The 22,086-nt window shown below is 37.8% G+C and overlaps 1 protein-coding gene across 1 annotated transcript in view; it reads left to right on the forward strand.

The window, feature by feature from the left end:
• GPC6 (glypican 6) overlaps window positions 1–22,086 on the forward strand; it is a 710,559-nt gene that overhangs the window by 640,106 nt on the left and 48,367 nt on the right. Inside the window, exons 5-7 of the mRNA XM_031045196.2 lie at window positions 5,919–6,049; window positions 13,811–13,954; window positions 18,494–18,523. Of these exons, the coding sequence (XP_030901056.2) occupies window positions 5,919–6,049; window positions 13,811–13,954; window positions 18,494–18,523 (305 nt within the window). The remainder of the gene's footprint in view (window positions 1–5,918; window positions 6,050–13,810; window positions 13,955–18,493; window positions 18,524–22,086) is intronic.

Raw genomic sequence — 22,086 nt, forward strand, 5'->3', positions numbered from 1 at the left:
GCGTACATGGAGTAGTAAATGCAACCGTTCTGCCTCCCCTCGCTTTTGGTCAGAAGGTTGGGAAGCTACCATATGAGCATGGCTGTGCAGCTCAGCATCCTTTTCCAAAACAGTCATTGCCATTCTCAAGGTCACAGTCAACTACAGTAAGTTGTTCAGTCTGTTTACAGCTAGTTCATCTCCCTTCTTGTGCAATCCACGGACTAGTCCATAGACAAATCCTTTGACACTTCCCAAATAAAAATTTATCCTTATATTCTTTCACAAGCAACTATGTGAACAAGCACTTCACAGTTCTCCATACATAAGTGTAAGAAAACATATATGGGAGTAGAAAAAACAGGAACCTCCTGATAGGAAATTGAAGAACTTCCTCTTTTTTTCCCCAAAACAAAATATACCTTAAGATTTTGTATAGGATATGCAATCTAGTACTTCACTGTTCTTTGCCTCCCTGAAGTAATGACATTTTTAGAGATTTTATCCATAGATGCTTTTACGGATTTCTCTGGGGAAAGCTCAGCCACTGCCTGAATCTCGCTGATAATTTAAAAGTAGAAGAAAAAAACATGCATGAAAAGAAAAACTGATGTAGCCAAGCTAACATAGACCCAAAAAATGCCTTCCCTTATCAGCTCACTGAGTCCTTCCTATCAGACTTTTCACATTTTCTTGATGATAGGTGTCAAGAAAAAGGAGGTGCTAATTGTTTTTACAGGAGCTTTGTATTTCAGTCTAGTTTGGGGGATTTTCCACTTGTCAGATGTCTCATAAATCAGTGTTCTTGTCCCTGATCATTTTGTTTCAGTCTGGGATTTACTAGGAAGTTTTCTGGAAACCTGCCCTGAAGGAAATGCAACATAAACAGGAAGTCATCACTTTTGGTATCAACATAAGTCAAAAAACCAGTGGCTCAATACAGTTCCTAGAAAACAGAGGCAGATTCTTGTCTATTTATATTATTAGTCTATCCATTATTTTGCCCGAAGATGCTCAGGGTTCACAAAACATCATCATGTCTTGAAATTCACACATGGTCTTCTGAATTTTCGAGTTACACAATAAATCATCTAGCATGGTGATCAGTTTTGTCCTGTGCTTATCATTAAAAACTTAAAATAAAAAAAAAATAATCTGTGAAGTAAACCAAACATTTCTGCAGCATCTTTTTAAATATATTGTTTAAAATGAAACTATGTCCTGCTAAGAACCTCTGTCAAATGCCTATGGTATATCTTGGTGTGGACAAGGGAATACCAAAGCAGTTAAACAGAGTTGCTGTGCCAAGCCAACAGAGACATTCTGGGGCCCTTGGGACTATATGTTTGGACTCCAGCAGTCTTGTGGCTTTTGCTTTATCAGGAAAGCCTCCACTCCTGTTTTGAGCAACATGTATCTACCAGAAAGAGGTTAAGAGCAATGGCACTGATGGTGAATCTAGTCTGCCATATGCTCTGCACTTTCTCAGGACTGTTTTGCAAGCCTGTGTGAGTGAGCAATTAGTCATGTTTATTGTTTTCCAGTCACTAACAAACCTGCAACACAAGAATGACTTACCTAAAGTGAGTTCCTGATCCACTGTTTAGATGCCAGCTGTTTGCCAAGTGCTGTAGTACATGGAGAGAGAAGACATGTACTTAGCCTAAACAAAATAGATTTTGAAAAATGCAAAAGAGGTAAAAAAAAGAACATACATAATTGAACAACACAGTCCAAGTGTATTAACAGCATAAAAACCAGGTAGTCAATCAATCAGTTTTCAGACTTTTGTAGCACAAAATAATTTACCTCCCAGTATCTGCTATTTGAGCTGACTGAGAAATTATTAAACCCATACAGAGTCCTACTAAACAGAATTAGGCTTTCTTTGAGTTCAAGTCTGTTCTTGAGAATTAAGATTTCAAAACTGAGGCATATAGATTTTCTTCATTTTGAAATCTTTCCAGCTTCTCCTGTAATAATGTTCTGAACATTTTTAGGAGAAAAAAAAGGTTTGGGACAATAGTGTTATTTTTGTTTCTATATGATTATAGATTTGAAGAGCTACAGTCTGGGAAGGACCATTACATTATTTTGACTGTCATATCATAAATGTCAGATCATTAAATTTCATCTGATTTTCACTATATTCAACTTCACTGCTTTTTCTTTCATTCAGTTGCGTAGGATACCTGGTGTGTGTGGTATTGTGTGTATTAATACAGTATTGGGCAAGTGAATAATAAGGTTTAGCACTGGAGTGAGGGTTAGAGCTGACAACAAGATGAACCTAATGAGCTGAGGAAATATTTTCCAAAGGAAGAATTCACCTTAAGACAACACACTGAGGGTGTGTTAGTTGGTTTGTTTGCTGGTTTTTTTGTAGAGATCAATATTAAGGATTGGAAATTCAGTCTGAATTTTAATCTGAGGGTAAACTCAAAAAATTAGTAGGTAGAAGCTGGTTAACTACAGTAGTGATTATGTTCCCAAGGGGCTTGCACACTTGCAATAACTGCCTTGATCTTCAAGGCTTCTCTCAGTCTAAGGCTGTCAGGTAGCATCTTGATAGCTTTGACTTAGTATTAAGAACAGCTTGATGGTTAGAGAAATGATAAAAGGAAGAGCTCAGTCAGAGGCTAAGAAAATAATTTAGTTTATAGAAGTGGCACTTGGTCATCCTATTTTGTTCAACTGAGCTTATCATGCTCCTACCAGAAGCAGACATGAGTAACCCAGCAGTCAAGTCAATGGTAAATCAGCCGTGTCCCCACACACCTGCTAAAACTGAAGATAAAATGAATCCTCAAACAACATTAGTTTTCCATTTGTGCAAGAGCTCATCCAAACTGTGCAATTACCCAAGACTTCTAGTCCAGTGAGTCCTAAAATGAGCTTCAACTGGAAACACAACTTGTGTCAGCCTCAGAAATAATGTTGCAGCAGGAACCTGTTTCACCTTAGCCCTTCAGGCACCTCTCATCCCAGCATTTAATCCATTTCTTAGACTCTGCCTCTTCAAATATGTCCCTGTATGAGCTTCTAGTTTAACACTGGTCTTGTCCCACATTCTAGCTCCAAAACAAAAATATAGGCTGCTGATATAAAGATGTACCTGTCATCAATAAAGGTGTGGAAATTTCAAATTAAACTTTCCCATAGCACCTTGGTCCCTAGCCATACTCCTATAGTGCTAACTAAATAAAAGATTGCAGGACTCCAGTGTCTAGTGATACTGTTGGCTCACAGCCTCACTGCTTCAGGCTCACTTCTCCACAGATCTGTGTTGTGAGTAGCTGCCTGGAGTGATCCAGTCGTTCCACACTAGAGAAGGAAATAGCAATTAAAGTTTATGGACAACCTGGGATCAACTGCTTGATCTTGCTCTCTATTCTTTTATTATTGTTGTAGTTCTTTTCCTTTTTTACTTTTTTCTTTAGCATAAAGCTATAGCCCATGTGATTGAAACATAAACTTGCCTCTAGCCTTAACTTGAACCCAAGCTCTTGAACCCACCATCAGGCCTATACCATACTATACTAAACAAGGAAGCTCTCCACAGCAAAAAGCTCAGACCTTTGGCAGCTAGAAATTACCCACATCTCAGCCTCTGCCAAGTTCCAGTTCAAAGACTAAAGAAAGAATAAATCTATGGATAGGGTTAGGGTTCAGAAAAAAGAAGCTGATGAACTGAGGGATGTTCTCTCTAAAAATAGAAACTGTAAGTCAGGAACAGATCTTTGCAGCTCCTAGAACTATTAATTTTGAAGTTGAAGACACTTTGCTTGAGGAAAGGCTATTCTTATAATTAAATCTTAATTAATTAATCTTATAATTAAATGATGCACTTCTCTGCCACATAGCTGAGATTCCACTTCAAGTTTTAACTCATAACTAGTGTCCCATGCCATTAGAAGAAAAGGCAAGTAGACTCAAGTCGACACCGATTCTCATGAAAGGTCTCCAGCAATTACCTATTTTACTGAACTCTGCTTCAACACAGACCCTTATCCAAAGCGTGTTCTTGAGCTTAGCACTAGGCTTGTCCAACCTGCTAGTTCCACAGCTAAAGTGTGCTCATACAGAGGCACCTGTCTTTAACTTAAGCTGTGGGCTACTTGTACCAAAAAAAAAACCCAAACAGAAAAAAAACACTATCTCATGACTCTTTTATGCATTAACCCTAATCTTTACCTTAATCCTGAACTAGATCACCAAAATTCAGCCACCAAGACATGTGTCCTACTGTTGGTTGTGGCAGCTAGGATTTAGGCTGATCATGTTGCTCACAAAGTGCTAAGGCATAAATGTTGTATACAAGTCGTTCCAAATGTGTGAGGAAGAAAATATTTTATTCCCTTTGCATGTGGAAAAATAGCTAACTTATTGCAGGGATCTCTAAGTGTATGCCTGTGCATGTGTATATGTGTGTGTTATCTTTGTGTGTATAAAACCTGTTTTGTTTTCTGTATCAGAGCTAGGTATTGTTTTCATCGAGATTCCCACTGGAAAGTGTTTAAGCTAAAAAATGTTTAAATCACATACAGTCAAAATAACACCTCTGTTTGAAATCAGATTCCTATCATCTCGCCATTTCTCACAGTTAGCAACAAGCGCTACACGCCCCACTCCAATTAACTGACATTAGACTCTTTCCGGTCTAAAACTACTCTGAAGTATTAGACCCAAATTTGCAGAAGTGCTTAGGCTTGCATGCCCTGTAATTTCAGTTCCAGTAGGATTTTGGGGCATGCACCGAGTGCATATAACAACCTACTGTAGTGCTCAGGTCAGGCTGGGCATGGGAGTCTGTGTCTCAATTGCTAGGGCGAGACACTGGCCTCTTCTTCCCATACATCCACACACATGTGCTCCTGTGGGGAGGGAGAAGCTCACATAGCTGCCATGGGACTAGTGCTCACAATAGCAAAGCACACATGGGATCTGTTTTGGAAAGAATTCTGTTTAGTACCATTTGGAGTCTAAGCCTGAGGAATAAATAAGAGAGCATGTGAAAGACTTTTGTTTATCATTTCAAAATTGCAAGTGGCATCTGTTTAATTAGATGCTGAAAATACTAAATGCTAACATGTGAGACAAGGATCAAATATGATGTTCAAAGGCATAGTATAAATCACACAGCTATTGTCACAGAAAGTGTGATGAATTTGTGTCTCTGTGTACACAAACATGTGATGTATGGCAAAACCTTTTTTACTGTTATTAATTTCTGTTCAGTTGCTTGGTTTCTGCTTGTTAATGAACACAGAAAGATAAAATTATTTTGCAGAGGGGCTTTAATGTAAATTGGGCAAACAATCATTTTTAAAATCCAAAACATGCAAAGAATATATGATTCTGCATACAACTTTCAAACATGTTTTGAAAATGTAGCAAGGCAAATATGGTTTATACCTATATACTATGGCAGAAATCCAATATTCATCTGCTGTTTATATTGCAAGAAAATGAGATCATTAAGGTCAGAAAGAACAGCTGCTTTAATTATAGCACCCTGATATATCATATCAAAGTTTTCATCATCTCACACAAACTCTGAGAACATACCCCAGGGATTCACTTTTATCTTCCTGCTTTTTTGCAGGAAGGAAACTATATAAATACATGCCAAAGCACTACTGGCTGCTTCAAGTGGAGTGATGCTGTGTAAAATGATTTTACCCCAAGCTCCATAATGTTATGGCAACTATTATGAATCTAATTTTTACAGTATTTCTTCCTCTTTCTATGGTGGCAGCAGTAACAAAAGATACTTTTGATAGCTAGGAAGCTGCCCTGCAGGCTTCATGGTCTCGCTGCCACATGTCCCCATGGGCTCCTGCTCAGGAGCATTCAATACCCACTCCTCCAGCTGCCAGTGCCTGAGTCACCTAAAGGTATTCCTTCTTTAAGGGAATGGCTGCTTTGTGTTTTAACAGATGCTATGCTTCTGGTAGCGGAGAGATTAGAGGGACCATTCAACATTGAATCAGTCATGGATCCTATTGATGTCAAGATTTCTGAAGCCATCATGAACATGCAAGAAAACAGCATGCAGGTGTCGGCAAAGGTACTGAGTCACGCCTTTTCTGTTGCTGCATGGTCACAAGTAGGGGGAAAATCTTCTCCACCACTTTTCTGTCTAGACTTGGAGAAAAATTGTCCAGACCACTAGAAATTGCTTTTGCTTGTTCAGCCATGCGCCAGACTGCCTTTGAATCCTTCACCTAGTTAAACAAGCTCAAAGTTTACAAAAGGGAGTGATAGGGAGAAAGGTACTATTTAGCTAACTCCAAATTATAGCTGTAAGAGATTTACAAAAAGCAGAGAATGTCAAAAATTAGCAATAACCCTGTAAGCAATATCCTGCAGAGTATGCTTGGTAACTTCTGCTCGTGTCTCATCTGTGATTCTTCACATTAACTTCTGAACACATTTTGATCTGTCTAGGTCAAACTGAAGTACAATGTGTTTGAGGTGAATACACAAAATGTTCCGTTTAACCTCCTTTAATAGCCACTCAAGGGAAATATCATTACATTGGACAGTCTGTGATTACCAGACCTGAGTTTGATAGAGTTTTGTCTGGATTCTGACACAATGATAAACAGAGTTAATGATACCAGCTTCCTCCTTTCCATTTTCAGTGTGTGTATGTGTGTACACAGATCATCACCACCTCTGAACCTCATGTTAATAAGATCTGTTGAATTCAGTAGCAGGTGCTGTTGAGCCAATAGCCAACAATTAATGGCTTTCCCTTAATAGTCATCAGTGCACTACAGCTCAAAATCTAAAGTGAACAGTTTGCAGGTTCTCTGCTTTAGGAGTTTCTATGACTAATTGATCTCCCAGTAGTCAGTTAGGTGTTGGCTAGACTGCCATCTGAGATGGTGAATTTCCATTGCTTGGAAGGAAGCTGCATAGCTAGGAAAAATGTGGGGATGAGGTGGAGGCTGAGGTTAATATTCTTCCTGCCAACCCAAAATTAGATGCTTTTTATGGCCCCAATGCTGAAGGTTTTTAAGGATTTCCTTCAAGATGCTTTTTACTTTCAACTTACATGAAGTTACTTGGGTTTTAAAACCTGTCTACATCCTGCACGATGAGACTTTGTCCTGGCAGCCATGATCAAAGCATCTAACAGCCAAATTCTCTCCAATACGTTGGGAATGAAAGGCTACCTTCAGCAAACTCAGCTCATACCTCAGGAAAAGAAACAAGCAATATTTTTACTGAAAGCTCGCCCAAGGCCCAGGTGTATTTCATTTTCCTTTCTACTTGCTCGACTCTCAGTTTTTTCTGTTAGTCAGGAAGCTATATCCCCTGCCAGCATCCAATGACATCCTGGCACAAACTACTTGTTTGCAGCAGAGCAGGCTGTTTCTCCTGCCCCTCAGAAATATTTTATTTGCTGCAAAGATTAATGAATCACAGTAATTCTGTTTGCAATGTAAAGATTTTTTTTTCTAAGAAAAACTTTAGCCAATGTTTTTAAAATCTTGAGATACAGAAACCAAATTATATCAGTAAAATCTATTTTATGATATTTTCATAGATAAAGGAGCTGCCTATCCTTGAGGGGCTTACGTATATTTCTTTGTAAACCATTATTCTCCTAAAATGTGATTTTTTTGTTTTCTTAGGTCATATCCATACTTTTTTTTCAGGTCCTAACACATGGAAATGCTTTATTCTTAAAGAAAAGTGTAAGAAGGCAAGGACTTTGGGTTTGATGCTGCATTCTCCAATGTCCTGTCAGCTCTGTAGATAGGATATATGAGCAGATTTCAAATCAGTCATCTGTCATCTAATTTTTTCCCCCTTATATATACTGACCACTTAGAGCTTCAGTGAGAATGACAGATACCTTGCCGGATGTAATGGGGTGCATGAAATGCAATTGCAGACCTAATGTAGGAGAAAAAACACACTTGTCAATTATTCTGAGACACTGCTCAGAAAGCTTCAGGCAGGGTGTTGAAATCTTCAAACAATCTTGCATTTGACTGTACCCACTGAAAATGTGATGACTAGGAATCAGGGCTATTTTTCCACAAGTCAGTCAGCATGCTTTTACAATAGGAAAATGATGATGCACTAATAATGTTATGCCTGCAACACCCACATACATACATACAGATTATTTTTCATCACTGACATGCAGCTTTTTCTACCTAAAAACCTGTTTGATGTATGGGAAGAGGCTCTATGCTGTATTCAGTAGAATTTTGGGCCATTTTGAATAATGTTGTTTCTCTTTTAAAAGGAACGGAACAAATGAAAACAGTTTCTTCCTCAAACACCTCTCACTAATCTTACTGTCTTTGTAGGCAGAAGACCCAGAATTCATTTAACCCCAAATCCATCCCTCTCCTTTTTCAAGTATTTATGTAAAATTTCCCTGTTTCAAAAGTTAGTCACATTAAATTGCAGTATCAGTTTGTCTTAGTATCACCAAATGATGTTTTATATTATACCAGCTGCAATCATATATCGAATTTTATTTGAGAAAAATAGATGTCTGATATAACACATTGACTGTACATGCAGGCAAAATTAAATGAGCAACAATGTACACTCTCCAAAAGAATAAGTGTATAAAAATAAGTAAAAATGGGTGCTCTTCATGAATGATGAAGTCTTCATTTTAAACATCAGGAGAAAAATATATTGTGAAGTTCCTAAGTCTCCATTTTTATGGTTTGTCCCTCCATTTTTTGTTTGATGTAGTACTGAAGGTTTTGTCCAATATCTTTTTCTTATAAACCTGCATCTCCTATTCAGCACTATTTTTCTGAGAAATAGTCTTCATGGTTACAGTTACACTAATAAATAAAAGGGGGACAAAGACCAGTGCCTGATCTTGAGGCCAAAGTGTCACAGCCTGATTCATTTCTGTGCTGCTGAGAGCTACCTACTCTGGAGCAGTTTCATTCTGCCAAAGCAAGTTGGAACAGTCCAAGAAAAAGCCAGAAAGTTAACAATTAATCAGTGAGCACACTCAGGGCTTATTGCTTGGGTTCATGCCTTGTCTTTCATTTCCTTAGAAGACACAAACCCTCTGTCTTCAACTCTTGATGAGTGCACATCAATATCAAGACAGAGAATTATAGAGGTGCCACAGATACTTATTCTATCTTTGTTCTTCCAGTCAAGGACATACAGACTCAGGCACATCCTAGCACCTGTCACTGCATAAAATGGAGCATCTCTGTTCCTAGGCCATTAACTTTTCTTGATCGTGTGCTGATTGTGGTTGATTCTTTTAGCACAGTTCACATTAACCAGGTACTAATATTATGTTAAGATCCTCAAATTAATCCTAAAGCTGGAATTTTTCTGTGTTTTCATGGTATTTTTCAAGAGCCTATATTCACACTGTATGTCTAGGAAGTCTGGCCCACAAATCACCAGGCTTCATAGGCTGCTCAACCATGTGTAGCTGCCATGTCCGTGAAAGACAGCCACATGAGGCCCTTATTTTGCCTCAGGGAAAGTCCTATTCCTGACAGCTGCAATATCTGGAGATGCTTTTCAAAAAGGAGCAGTGGTTTACAAATTCAGACTCCAGGTCCTTTCTGCTAGAGAAATACATGTGCTCTGAATCAGACCTGAGTTTCCCTTCTCCAAAGAAAGGCAAGAACTGAAGATCATCAAAACCAGTTTCCATAGCTTCATCATCTTAACACTGGCAGCCATTCTGACAGATCATCATCTGCAAAACAAACCACAGAATTCAAAAACAGTCAGTGTGGGCTGTCTGAGATGCCTCCCAAGACATTGGCACTTTCTAAGAGTAGGCTTTTCAATCTGAGTCTGCCAAAACTTCAGTGGTGTTCCCTGAATGTTGCTTCTAGTAGAAGTCAGGTTGCAATAGATTTACCTCTTGATTTCTCCTGATGTCTGACATATTTATCTTCATTATTGAAATTTCTTTGTTATTTTCCAGTGACACTTTGATATTTGAGTGTTATAGTGCCAAAATCAGTGCTCAGCAACAGTTTAATTATCTCTCAGGTAAAAGTTTTGCATTCTACATATTGTTTCCTATGGCTCAGTTCATATGCAAGACTTAGTCATAGCATACACTTAACCTTATTCATATTCTCATTCTCCCTGGGGTAGTTCAAGGAGTCATATTCAGAGAGTCATAATATATAAATTGTTCATTTCAATCTTGGCCACAATAAACATGTTTTGGGGACCTATAAAATCTTCCCATAAGGCTGTCAGTACCATTACCTTTGATTTCTGCTTCAAGTCAAAGAGTAAGCCCTACATCTGTTCTGTTTTAAGAGTATGAATGTTTGCTAGTTGACATCTGCAGAGATTGCTTGCTTACAGGTGGAGGAAAACTCAAAAAACAGCAGAAAAGAAGTTATAACATTCATTTTTTCTTCAAAATGGAGAAATTTCTTAATCTGGTTGCATCGGCATAATTATGCCTCAAAATGCAACTCAAAACACAACAACTGGCCTATCTCCTGCATTTTAAACAACCTGGTTCTATACAGCTATGTTTGGCTGCTTTCTCATTTGGCTGACATGCCAAGATTTTTCCACTTTCATAAAGGCCATCCCATAACTGAGTCTCCTCGTAGTAAGTCTTAAATCTACTTTTATCTGAGCTGATGGATGTGCCATTTTAACCTATAGATATATATTCCTTTTCAGCAATTAGCTTCAGCTAAAAGGATGAATGAGCTCCATGACATAGCAGACTACCTATGCATTATTTATAAGGAGGAAATCTTCATAAAAACTACATCCAAGGTTCTTCTTAAAATAGCCCTGAGTCTAATATTAGCATAACCTCTTCATTTATATGTGTTCTTTCCAGAGCTCTGTGCAGAAAAAATATATAGTGGTATTTCAGGAAAAAAATCAATTCTATGTGAAGATGAAAGAGCCAATGGAGCAGAATCAAACAGAGAAACTCAATAGGAAACACTGAACACGAGCACATGGCTAAATAACAGTATAGCTCAAGACTTCACAGAGAGCAAATTCTATCTACTAGGGCTCAAAACTTCAAGTTCTCCTGGGAAAGGGACTTTTTTACAGTATCAGTGTTCTCATTTTGAAGTATACACCTCCATTTAGTCAACTCGCTAGATGTAATTCTTAACTGGCTCTGTTAACTTGATCTCATAGCTCATTTTGTATCTCTTCCTATAGAGGTCTTGTGACATCCTAGGATATCCCATCCCATTTCAGTTTTAACTGCAGTTCAGTGAAGAATGGTCTTGTGTTAAGACAGTCTTAACAAACGTCTCAGATATTCCAGGACATCACAAACTATTGTAGATGCTGATGTGAGAGCAACTGAAGGGAGTTTTTGATCTCCACTATCTAAAATGGAAGTTTTGATGTCTAGCTTGAATATAGACGCCTACATGTACACACCTAAATTAAGGTTTCTTGATTTAAAATTTAATCCCTTCTCTGAATTAAGCTGAAATTGACTGCACCAATTATATATAAAATGCACTTTTTTGAAGAGAGTGGATTAATGCTGCCAATTCACAGCATGCTTAAAGATACATCTGGATATTTTTCCAGAAATCGCTCAATATCTCTGAGTAGCATTGTGAAGAAAGTATGCCATGTCCTTCTTCTTATGAAGCATTTGTTAATTTCAGGTATCAGCTTTACATTTTCTGCTCTATGAGTTAATAAATACCCGGACGCAAATTAGAAAATGTCTCTTTTGCACACAAAATGTAATTACTGAATGTTGTATCCTTACTGTATCTCTGCCAGGTCATTTTAAAAGTAACTTATTTCTTCTTCTGTCATGTAAAAATTGTCTAATTTCCATTTCTGTTATTGTCTGGCTGTAGGTAAATTTGTTCATATAAAATCACCTGCTACAATGATTTGTATGACGCTAAATGCCACAAAGTCTATGTTGCATTTTATTCAATATGTCATAGGAAAGATGAAATTTAAATGTTGTAGACTCACAGTTACATATGTCACAAAAGTAGCCCAGCAGTCACACACTGAAATTTAAGGAGAAGATTCAGTACTCTCACTTCTCTTCCCCCTAAGAATCAAGCTGAATGTTTTGGATAACTTGCCTCTGTAAGCAAATACCCAGTTGTTTATTTGACTAAATAGAATTTCCTAGATATCTAAATAAATGGTTGTTTTTTCTGCACATGTTTTGTCAGAAGAAATATGAATACACTTTTGTAAGCGTAACTGATGACCCCAACATATATATTTTACCCTTTAAAATGTACAGTAGCATACACAATCATGTAGTAATCCTGAACATTAATCTTAGTTGAATTTTGTTCAAAGACAAAAAATAAAATTCTTTACTGCTGAAAAATGCGAAACTTTACAAGCTAAAATCATCTTTCCAGATTGATTAAATTAACTTGTTGTCTAATAGTCACCATGGCTAAAAAAGCTAGAAACTCCTAAAAAATTCTTGCAGATATTGTCAAACCAGAGCAAGCAGTATTCCACTCATAAATTAAAAATCCCAACGGCTATATAACAGCTGACTTGCTGGACTTTGAGCCAAAAATAGATCTGAGGATTAGACATAAATTTAGTATGAATCAATTTCTTTCATCAAATTTTTAATCATTTGGAGCCTCTAAATTAACATCATGAAACCTAAGAGCAGACTGGAATGTATCCTGAAACCGACAAAACTCACACCATCCGTGGCTACATCAGGACACAACAGCTCAAGGCTCAAAATCTAAAGGTCTAAAAGTGAAACGTGATTCTCTCTGATCACTGCCTAACAACATCAGTCATGAGCTCATCATCTTATTTGCTACGTGAAAAAAGCAATCTGGTCCTACAAACAAAACACAGCACCTGTTAAAGAGTTTTCATCTCCACAAAGCTCAGACAGATAGTTTTATGACATTAGGGATTTGTAAATTACATCTTACAAGAAATTCTGACATTTAATTTCTTTTTTTCTCTGAATGGAGGCAAAATGTTGAAACAGGCAAAATACAGTGGTCACAAAAAAGAACTGAAAGAGTTGGCATGAAGGCAAACATTAGGATCCTGCTTCATGAGAGCACTTGAAAAACTTAGCTCTGAATATTTTAACTCCTTTCAGTTGAGCATCTTCTGTGAGAAACCCTCTGGGATATACTTGACACCCACTAGTCAAAAGTGTTTTCTGTGTCCTTTGGTATCCACCAGTTATATGCTACTGAAACTTTTTCCAAGTGGAAATAAATGAAAAAATTAATAACCCTGAATATTATTTTTTATACCTGGGAAACAAACACACTAGCTGAAAATAATCCTCATTATTGCTCACTCAATATGCCTCACCCCTCTTTTATGGAGGGATTGGTAGGGAATAAGAAAGATATCTAGTTAATAAGACTATTTCATCATTGCCATTTTCTCTGAGACAACAAACAAAATTACAAGGTAGGGAGAGCTGCGGTTAGGGATTATGAAAGGGCTGTGTTTCCGGGTAAATACCACATTTTAGCAAAAGCTAAACCAATTTTCAATTAAGTCCTGCCACAAAGGACTTCTTTTGCTTATTTGGCTTCTTATATAGACAGCAATTAAAATGCTTTCAGATGCTAATTTCTTACAATAATCATCTTCCTAAGTTAAGGAGGTCCCTATATGTTTTTATAACTTAACCAAGTAATTAATAGTGCTTAATTGTTAACCTGAGTTTTAATGCAGGGCAAGTGCTCAATTCACTATTATCAAAATGTCAGTCAAAGCTCATTTCAAATATATGAAAGAGAGAATAAAGAGGCTATAAAATAGCTCCTTTTTTTTTTCTTATGATTCTCATATAACCTGCAACTTTTTTTTTCAGGTTTTCCAAGGATGTGGCCAACCTAAACCAGCACCTGCCCTGCGATCTTCCCGTTCTGTCCCTGAAAACCTCAATACACGGTTTAGAGCATATAACCCAGAGGAGCGACCTACAACTGCTGCTGGCACAAGTTTGGATAGGCTGGTAAGGCAAAAATATATTCCATTTTCAAATTAGTAGAAATGGCTTGGTAATATAGTGGAAGAGTGGTAACCCCCTGATAACTATTTTTGTAATCATTTGCTAATCACTCTATAGAATTTCTATACCAGCATTCAGTAATTTTTTTTTTCTCCACTGAAATGGTAAAAAATTGCATTCTAGGAGAACAGTATGACTCAGTTTTTATGTACTAGAAATGTTAGAAGAGAATAAGCTCTTTCTTGAAGGCCAAAAAAGCAGATGAGCTACAGCAGGTACTTCACTGAATAAATTCTCTTTGAAAAGTGATCTACAGCAATATTTAATTTTTTATTAAAACTAATTTTATGTATTAAAGCAATTTTTAGCAGCTAGTTCTTTAACATATACACCTGCAAAGGCACATTGATTTGTTTAGGTTATTTACTTATTTATAAAGTTACCACTGCTTTTTCCATCCATTCCATCCAAAATTTTACATTTATCAGATAAAACTTCAGTGATCATTAATCTTGCTTTATTTACTCTATCATTTTGAAAACAAGACTTTAACATAACACTATTTTCTTTACTAGCAGTCATTGGATTTACATTTCAGACTTCGATGTTCCTTCTATTTACACATCTATAGATTTATAATGAGCTAATTATGATAGCTGTTAATACTGTCTCAGCAATCATCTAGGGGTAAAGCCAATGAGCAAAATTAAAGAGTTGTAAAGCATCTGAATCAAAACACACTGCATCACACACCCTCCACTTGCCGAGCTTATTGCTGAAAACTTGCACGGCATTGGTCTGTCTGGCCCAAGGGACTTGTGCTCAGGACTGTAGCAAGGATGAGTAGAGACCCTAGCTGGAAACAGCCACCATTATCTGGGATTTGAGGTTTTGTGAGCTGCATTCCCGCTGAATGCCAGGCAGGTGCTGGCTGCACTAGGACACCAAAATGTCTTGCTATGGTTCTGATCACAAGCCTTAAATTGTCTAGAGGTTTCTCTGACATGCAGCTTAAATCACTGGTTAGGAGCCCAAGTATACTAATTCAGATAAGGACCTGGGTACCTTCTCAACACCATCATTCAGCAAATCCCTTTAACAATCACAGTAGTCTTCCACAGTGCAAAGTCTTTCCAATCACCTCTATCTATGCTGTATTCTATTTACTGTATTCTATTTACTGTATTCTCTTAGTCTTCATGCAATTCAAATGGAAAATAATATTGCATTTCTAGTCAAGACATGGGATTAGCCTGCAGCAAAAAAAATCAGTGTTTGTTAGTTCTCTGCTCTTCTGGAAACAGTGTACCCTGGTTATCACAAATGGAGAAACAGAAAAAAAGGGTGCTTACTTCCATGGCAGACTTAGGTCTTTTTACCACAGCAGTTTCATAACCCAGTGAAGGATCTCAGGCTAAAAAACTGCATGGCAATATTAAATCCATGTTTGGCAGGATCTTAATTTTACCCTTTCACTTTGGATTCAGAGAACCAGCCCTGTGTATCATTCAGTGCAGAGGTCTGGATCTTAATCTGGAATTGGCTGAGGTGAAGTTAAAAGTCATCAAAGCCTGTAGGTTTCAATTATGCTCCATCAAAGCTAAAGGTTGCAAACAGAGAAGGTGGGAGGAGAAGCATAAGAAATAAGGTTGCTAGCACAGCTGAACTTGCATTAAACTTATGTTCTAAGAACAGTTCAAGTGTTTTTGCAATGAAAAAGACAGGTTTAAGAAACATTCCGTATTGACATAAGAAGAATACTTCTAAACACTTTAATACCCTTTTTAAACTACAAGCTTTGAAAATACTGAGCAGCATACCCTTTTTAAACTACAAGCTTTGAAAATACTGAGCAGCATCCTCAATAAAGGAGAGATATGTCATATGCTGCTAGCCCTTAAAGGCTATAACTAATGAAAACTGCAAATGCAGAAAATACTTTCTAACTCATAATAACTTGCAGATTTTCAAAGGGTGACTTGTCTCTATGATTTAACTAGGCTTGTTAATGCATTATTTCAGAAAAAAAACAAAGAGCTTAGCATTGCTGCTGTTACTTTAAAAACTGTTCAAGCCAAATACCTATTTGTTTTTCTTGCTAGTGATATTTAAAAGAACAACTACTTGTGCTCTGTTTGTGATGAGTGTTGGTATCAAATCCATCTCCAAATGGCAGCCATGTGCGTGTTACCTCCTTCTGGGCTAAGAACAGTAATCCCTCAAGTCAGAGGTGGTCACTGATCTCAGCTGAAGCGAGGAAAGGCTGTTTATGTGGATTTGAGCAGAAGGCCTTGTTTCAGAGTTGTAATCCCTTAGCAACACTTGGGAAAGGTCACTGCCTGCATCTCACACCAACTTGGGTAATTTTATCCAGAAGGATATAAATGCTGCACTCTTTCCTCACAGGAACACCATTCAACCTGCCTACATTAAATCCTTGGTATTTAATGTGCTGAATCGTTCCCTGAATCACGTATCTCTCTTCATTGACTATAGGCAGAGCCTAGAGGACCAGCTTCGTTTAGATCCTCCTAACCCTTGCGCTGTTAGCAGAATGCGAGGAGAATCCTGGTCACAGCAGTTTTCCAGTCTGCACAATGATAATTTCTTACTGAGTGCTTGATACAAACATACAGCAATATTAGTATTTTGATGGTCCTGTCAAGCAATTAAAACCCCTTTTGATTATTATAGATATAAGAATCAGTTCTTTCCTGAGTCAGGTGACTGTTCAGTGTTACATTACTGCTTTTAGAAGTCTATTCTGGAATTTATATTCATAAAATATTGTCAGTCCCCTTAACTTTAAACTGCCATCGCAAAGTCCAAACATGCAGGGATGTAAACCTCAAAAGAAGTGACAAACTATTCTGCTTTCATCTGTCTTTGACAGCGTGTCCTCAGAAGACATCAACTTTAGAAAGTATTTCCTCTGCATCTCAATCCTATACAGACATGTAGCGTATCTGAACCATTTATTTTTACTCCTACTCATATCTCCATTTATAAGCTTAATTCAGCTGAACATAACTTGTAAGAAGCCTACACTGAAATCACTAGGTACTGAACCCATCTGAGAAAGTGCTCCTTCGTCCTTGCCTGAAGTAGTGTGATTAATTCAGTTATTCCATTCCAAGAGGAGGAAAAGCAGTTTCCTTATGTTGTTGTCATAGCTGTAACAAGCAAAGCCTGATAAATAAGAAATAGATCAAAATAAGTTGTGCAAAATGTGAAAAAAATAAACATCCACCAAAAGCAGTGGTATAACTGGTTTAAAATTATCATATATATTTAGGAAGATACGCATACCTTGAGAGAATTATCTAAGCATGGATTTAAAGCACCATCTGACATTCCAGAGTATCTGAAACATGGGACCAGCAGGACTAGAAGAGACCAATACACTTATGGAGCAGCAGTGGGGAGCTGGTTAGAGTATGCTGCAGCATCTCAAGCAGCTCAGGTTACCTGTGCTCAAGCAATTCAATCACATATTCACAGCACAGGGCCTAAAAGTCAGGCTCTTTTTGAAGTGAATGGAGAGAGACACACATTTTTGGAGAGTGATTCACTCCATTTGTCACAGACACCTCTCATAGACTGGGAAATGAACGGCTCAGCTGAGATATCCACACACATGTATGCAACATTGAGATGCCTCAGAGTATGTAAGACATCTAATTGAGTTCACAGATAGGACAGTAATTTGAGGTGCTCATGCCCTCCTGACTGGCATTTGAAGGCTCCGTAGAACACCGTATAGGATGTGGCATCCACGTGGTAGAAGAGAACTGAGCCCCAGCAGTTCTCTGCAGGCCCCACTGGGTGGAACTCAGCTATAGAAACAGTCACCTAAAGATACTTGAGATGCCTATGGTCTGCAGAATGTCCAGATGTGAAAGCAAAGTTACAGGAGATCTGTCTGGAAGTAAGATGGGACACCTCAGAACTCCTAGATTCACTTACTATGCCTGTATTTAGGTAACTGCATTCCACCCTATTTCTCTACTAACTGCAACAGAAGCAAAAACAAGGACTTTTCTGGCTCAATATAAAGACCCATAGTGTAGATACCTGTAACCAGATATCTAGATCCGAAGACTAAATGACTGTATTTTTTACTGTTAACAGAAATAAAGGTCTTCATTCAGTTGTCTAAACATAAGTTTAGGCAACTGAATAGGCATCCAATATTTCTAAAGCATGATTCATCACTTCCAAAAGTATAGGTTTAAACAGCTCAGAGAAACCATTCCATATACCTCTACTACAAAGTGCCAAAAAGTGACAGCCTTACTCTAGGCATCTAGCAATTATACATGAATTTCAGTAAGATAAATACTGTCAGAAATTAAACAATTTTAACCACTGAGCTCTGTCACTTCTGTAAAGCATGATCTAAAACTTCTCATTTAAAATCAACTGCTTATAAAGATTCATTATCTTCTCTGTGGTTGCCTGTTTGGTATAACCTGTGGTTTATTTTGTTTTGTTTTGTTTTTGTTTTTCTGTCCCTGAATCTGTTTCCCTCTTGCTTCCCAGAGGACTATCTGGAGGACAATGCAACATGGTGTAAGCTTTGGTATTCTTATTCTTCACTTTCATTCCCATTTGTCTTTGTACAATGCTGGGCAAAACACTTCTTTAAGTTTCATCTTCACCATCTTTACTATGTATGTGTCTTATAGGCTAAAATGCTAGCAGTTCTTTCTGTAATTTTGCATTCTGGCTGATTTAATTCTGCCCAGTGCCCAGAGCTGCTGGTTCCTTCCAGTATTATTCTCCCACTTCAAGGATGATGCCTCACCCCCAGAAAGGAGGGTATGTATTCCTTCAGCGAGCTAAAAGGTGGCGTAAGTGTCTTCGTGGTCTCAGGCCCCACATATGCATGTTCAGCAATGCAGACACCACAGTGGCATTCAGCTCTGAGTCCTGTACCTTGAGACAGCAGTGAAGCAATGGAAACAAACTCCCAGGCCTTCCTGAGCTCTCTCCCTAGAATTGCCCCTATCTTGCTGTCTGATTTTGGGCAAACCACTAAGCTTCTCTGTGGGAACTTGATGAAATAGATTCCCTTATGCTTTCCAGCTTTGTGAGTTTCTGCAAATGTTAGAGGTTCCCTGATTTCAGACAGAAGGCCTCCTCAGCAGGGTTCAGCAGAGCCCAAGGGGAAGGCAGACACACAACACCATGCAGATATGCATCATCTAACTTGTGAAGTACCTCAAAGGACTTAGCTTGGACTATTATATCCTGCTTCTTAGCAGGACTAATTAGTCTACCGAGAGCCCCATGCTGATAAAAACATGCTACCTCCTGCTTTTGAGCTGCCCCAAGTACTTCTGTATCCACCACATCACCGTACAGCACGGTGCTGCCTTAATTCATCTGGCATCTCTCCCGAGAATATGCTGCAGCCTGACCTGGCTGGACGTGTATAAAATAATTCCACATTTTCTTTCAGGAGGACATGGAAGCCTTCTTGATTATCCGCTGTGGAGCTGATGCACTATTAACCATATAATACATAATGCATATGCACACTATAGAGATAGGCAAATGAGAAATTGTTTGTGGCATTTTGCAAGTGATTTACATTCAAGTACAGTATAGAGGCTGCATAGATAAGTGGATGGGCATGCACCCAGTATCAAAAAGAAAACCTTTCACACTCTTTACCCTGGGGAGAGGAATATACACTTTGTAGGAAAATGTTATTTTATCTTTCCTCCTACTTTTCTTAAAATAAAGTAAATAAAGTCTCAATTTCTATGAGCAAAAGACCCTGAAATATTTTTGTAGGAATAAAGTGGGATGTATTTTAAGTGTCCATTCAGTCATATTTTTAACTATTTTTTTATTCCATTGTGTAATGATTTTTGTTACAATAAGAAAATGCAGTAGTAACCTAATAAATCTGTTGTGAACAATTCCTTACCAGTGCTCCAAAGATTATATAAAGTAGAAACTATGATTTAAAAAAAAATCTGCTTTGCATTTTAGCTATAAAAAGACTAAAATTAACAGATTGGTATATACTGTGAAGACATTGATCTGAATTGCCCAGGAAATCCTCTGGGGCATTCCTGAAAGTGGAGCTTATGTTTCAGTTTTGTTAGAATCCCTTTTGTCCAGAGTCTAGAAATGGTAAATATATGCAGTGATAGGACAATTTCCTGAGATAGGATGTTTATTCTCAACATTTTATTTCTCTAGAGGTCTTAGAATAAAACCCAGTAGGTATAAATCTTAGATGGTTTAAAATACTGAGATTAATTTTTCAAACACCTGCATAGAGACGCCATTGGGAAAATACAATGAGCCTGTAAAAGACTTCATAGCTCAGGAGGTTTTGGTCACGCTCTTAAGAATGAAGATGACAGGTTCATGCAGGTGTTTTAGAAGCACGCTGACTTCCCACAGGCTACTTCCCCCTGCAGCCTTTAGATGCTGTGCTGTTGGACACACCACTTCACGCTGTCTGATGTTAATCAACAGATAACTCCTTTAAAACACAAGGTGTACAGCTCCTCCAATTTCAGGTTTTGTGTGTTTAAACAGTTCTGTTTCTTATTAGCTGTCTGTATACATTGTGCACAATGAATAAATATGTTTTACAACATTTGTTGTGGTCATTTGGTGTCAGATTCAGGATCTGCTTGATCTCCAAAATGGGTGTTTGCTTAGTGTCAAGTTTTGTTCATTCTCGGTTTCTGTGCCAAAGCAATATCAAAGTTTAAGTCTGTGCAATCACTTCTTCCCTCATGGTTAATACTGGTTTCAGGTGGCAAAGGTGGATGAATGATGGTGGCTGTCAGAACCTTCCTGGGATACCTGCCAAAGTCGCGTTTTTAAAAATGGTGGTACTATTTCATCTCCCAGCTGAATGGTTCTGCATGCTGCTGTATCTATCTGATGCATTGCACTCCTAATGCATGTGAGGCAGTTACTAAAGAGCTTTATTACAGTGGTCACTTCTGTCTTCAGGTGGAATAGGTCTGTGTGTTGCTCAGACCCTATTTAGTATTAACAAGGAAAGACTATTCCAACAGTAACAGGAAAGACAGATTTCTACCTTAATTAGTTGTCAAATAAAATGCACAATCTTGACTGTCATGCAGTGTCTGCCTTGCCTGAAGTGATGTGTTGTCTGTCTTATTGAACACAGTGCCTGCTGGAATATCTTTGGAAAACATACTTGTTAGTATTAGTTGAACTTCTTTACCTGATGGGTGGTGAAGGCCCACTGAGAGTCATCATCTCATTCCCAGGAAAGTTTTAGGGGTATGAATAGTTTTTTACAATATACAGAAAGTTTGTATTATCAGCCTCTGGAAGATGAATTTAAGCAGGAAATACATCAACACTGCTCTTTTAGATGAAAGATAGATCACGTTTCATTTCACGTGTCTGTGCATGAGTCTGTGCAGAAGGAAAAGTGAATTCTTAATGTTCTTGTTAATGCTAAATAAATGTAGTGACTATAGAAACATCCTCTGCACTTTAGCATTCTGACACGATAGTAAAAGAAAATATGTGGTTTAAAAATTGGTAGCAAGGCTTGTGTCCCCACTTGCTGTGCATAAACTGTTCATTTAGATGCTTCCGAGTAACATAACAGTAACAACAGTAACTGACTACCTGCCTGGAAGGTAATGAATTCTTGAACTGTTAATATGAGTACAACCAACAAGTTCTCAGTTTCCATAAAATAATGGATTTATAACACATCACTAGATCATTTACCAGTAGAGAATTAGAGGGTCCTTCTGTGCAAGTGACTCCGGACCATAAAATGCCTTTTCAGCAAAAAGTTATTTGTGCACAAGTGTGGATACCAGTAGAGAAATTAAAGTTTTGGTAATTTCTCAATTAATTTCAAATAATGATTTTTGTTCTCCAAATAATAATATGTGTTACACTTTACTGGCTATTAGTTTTCTCCAGCCTTTTGCAGCTATTTTTATTTTGCTAGACTGTAGCGCACAGATATATTGTGAACTCATAGCAGAAGTGTGCAATGCCAGACTCCACTTATAACAAATTGTAGGTTACAGTGGACTGAAAACTGATTTCCCAAGCCAAACATCTCATACATTTTTCTTTGGTTGTAATAGACAGAAATTGACACTTTA

The sequence above is a fragment of the Melopsittacus undulatus genome, chromosome 2 (genome assembly GCF_012275295.1).
Source record: "Melopsittacus undulatus isolate bMelUnd1 chromosome 2, bMelUnd1.mat.Z, whole genome shotgun sequence".
In the NCBI taxonomy this organism is placed as follows: Eukaryota; Metazoa; Chordata; class Aves; order Psittaciformes; family Psittaculidae; genus Melopsittacus; species Melopsittacus undulatus.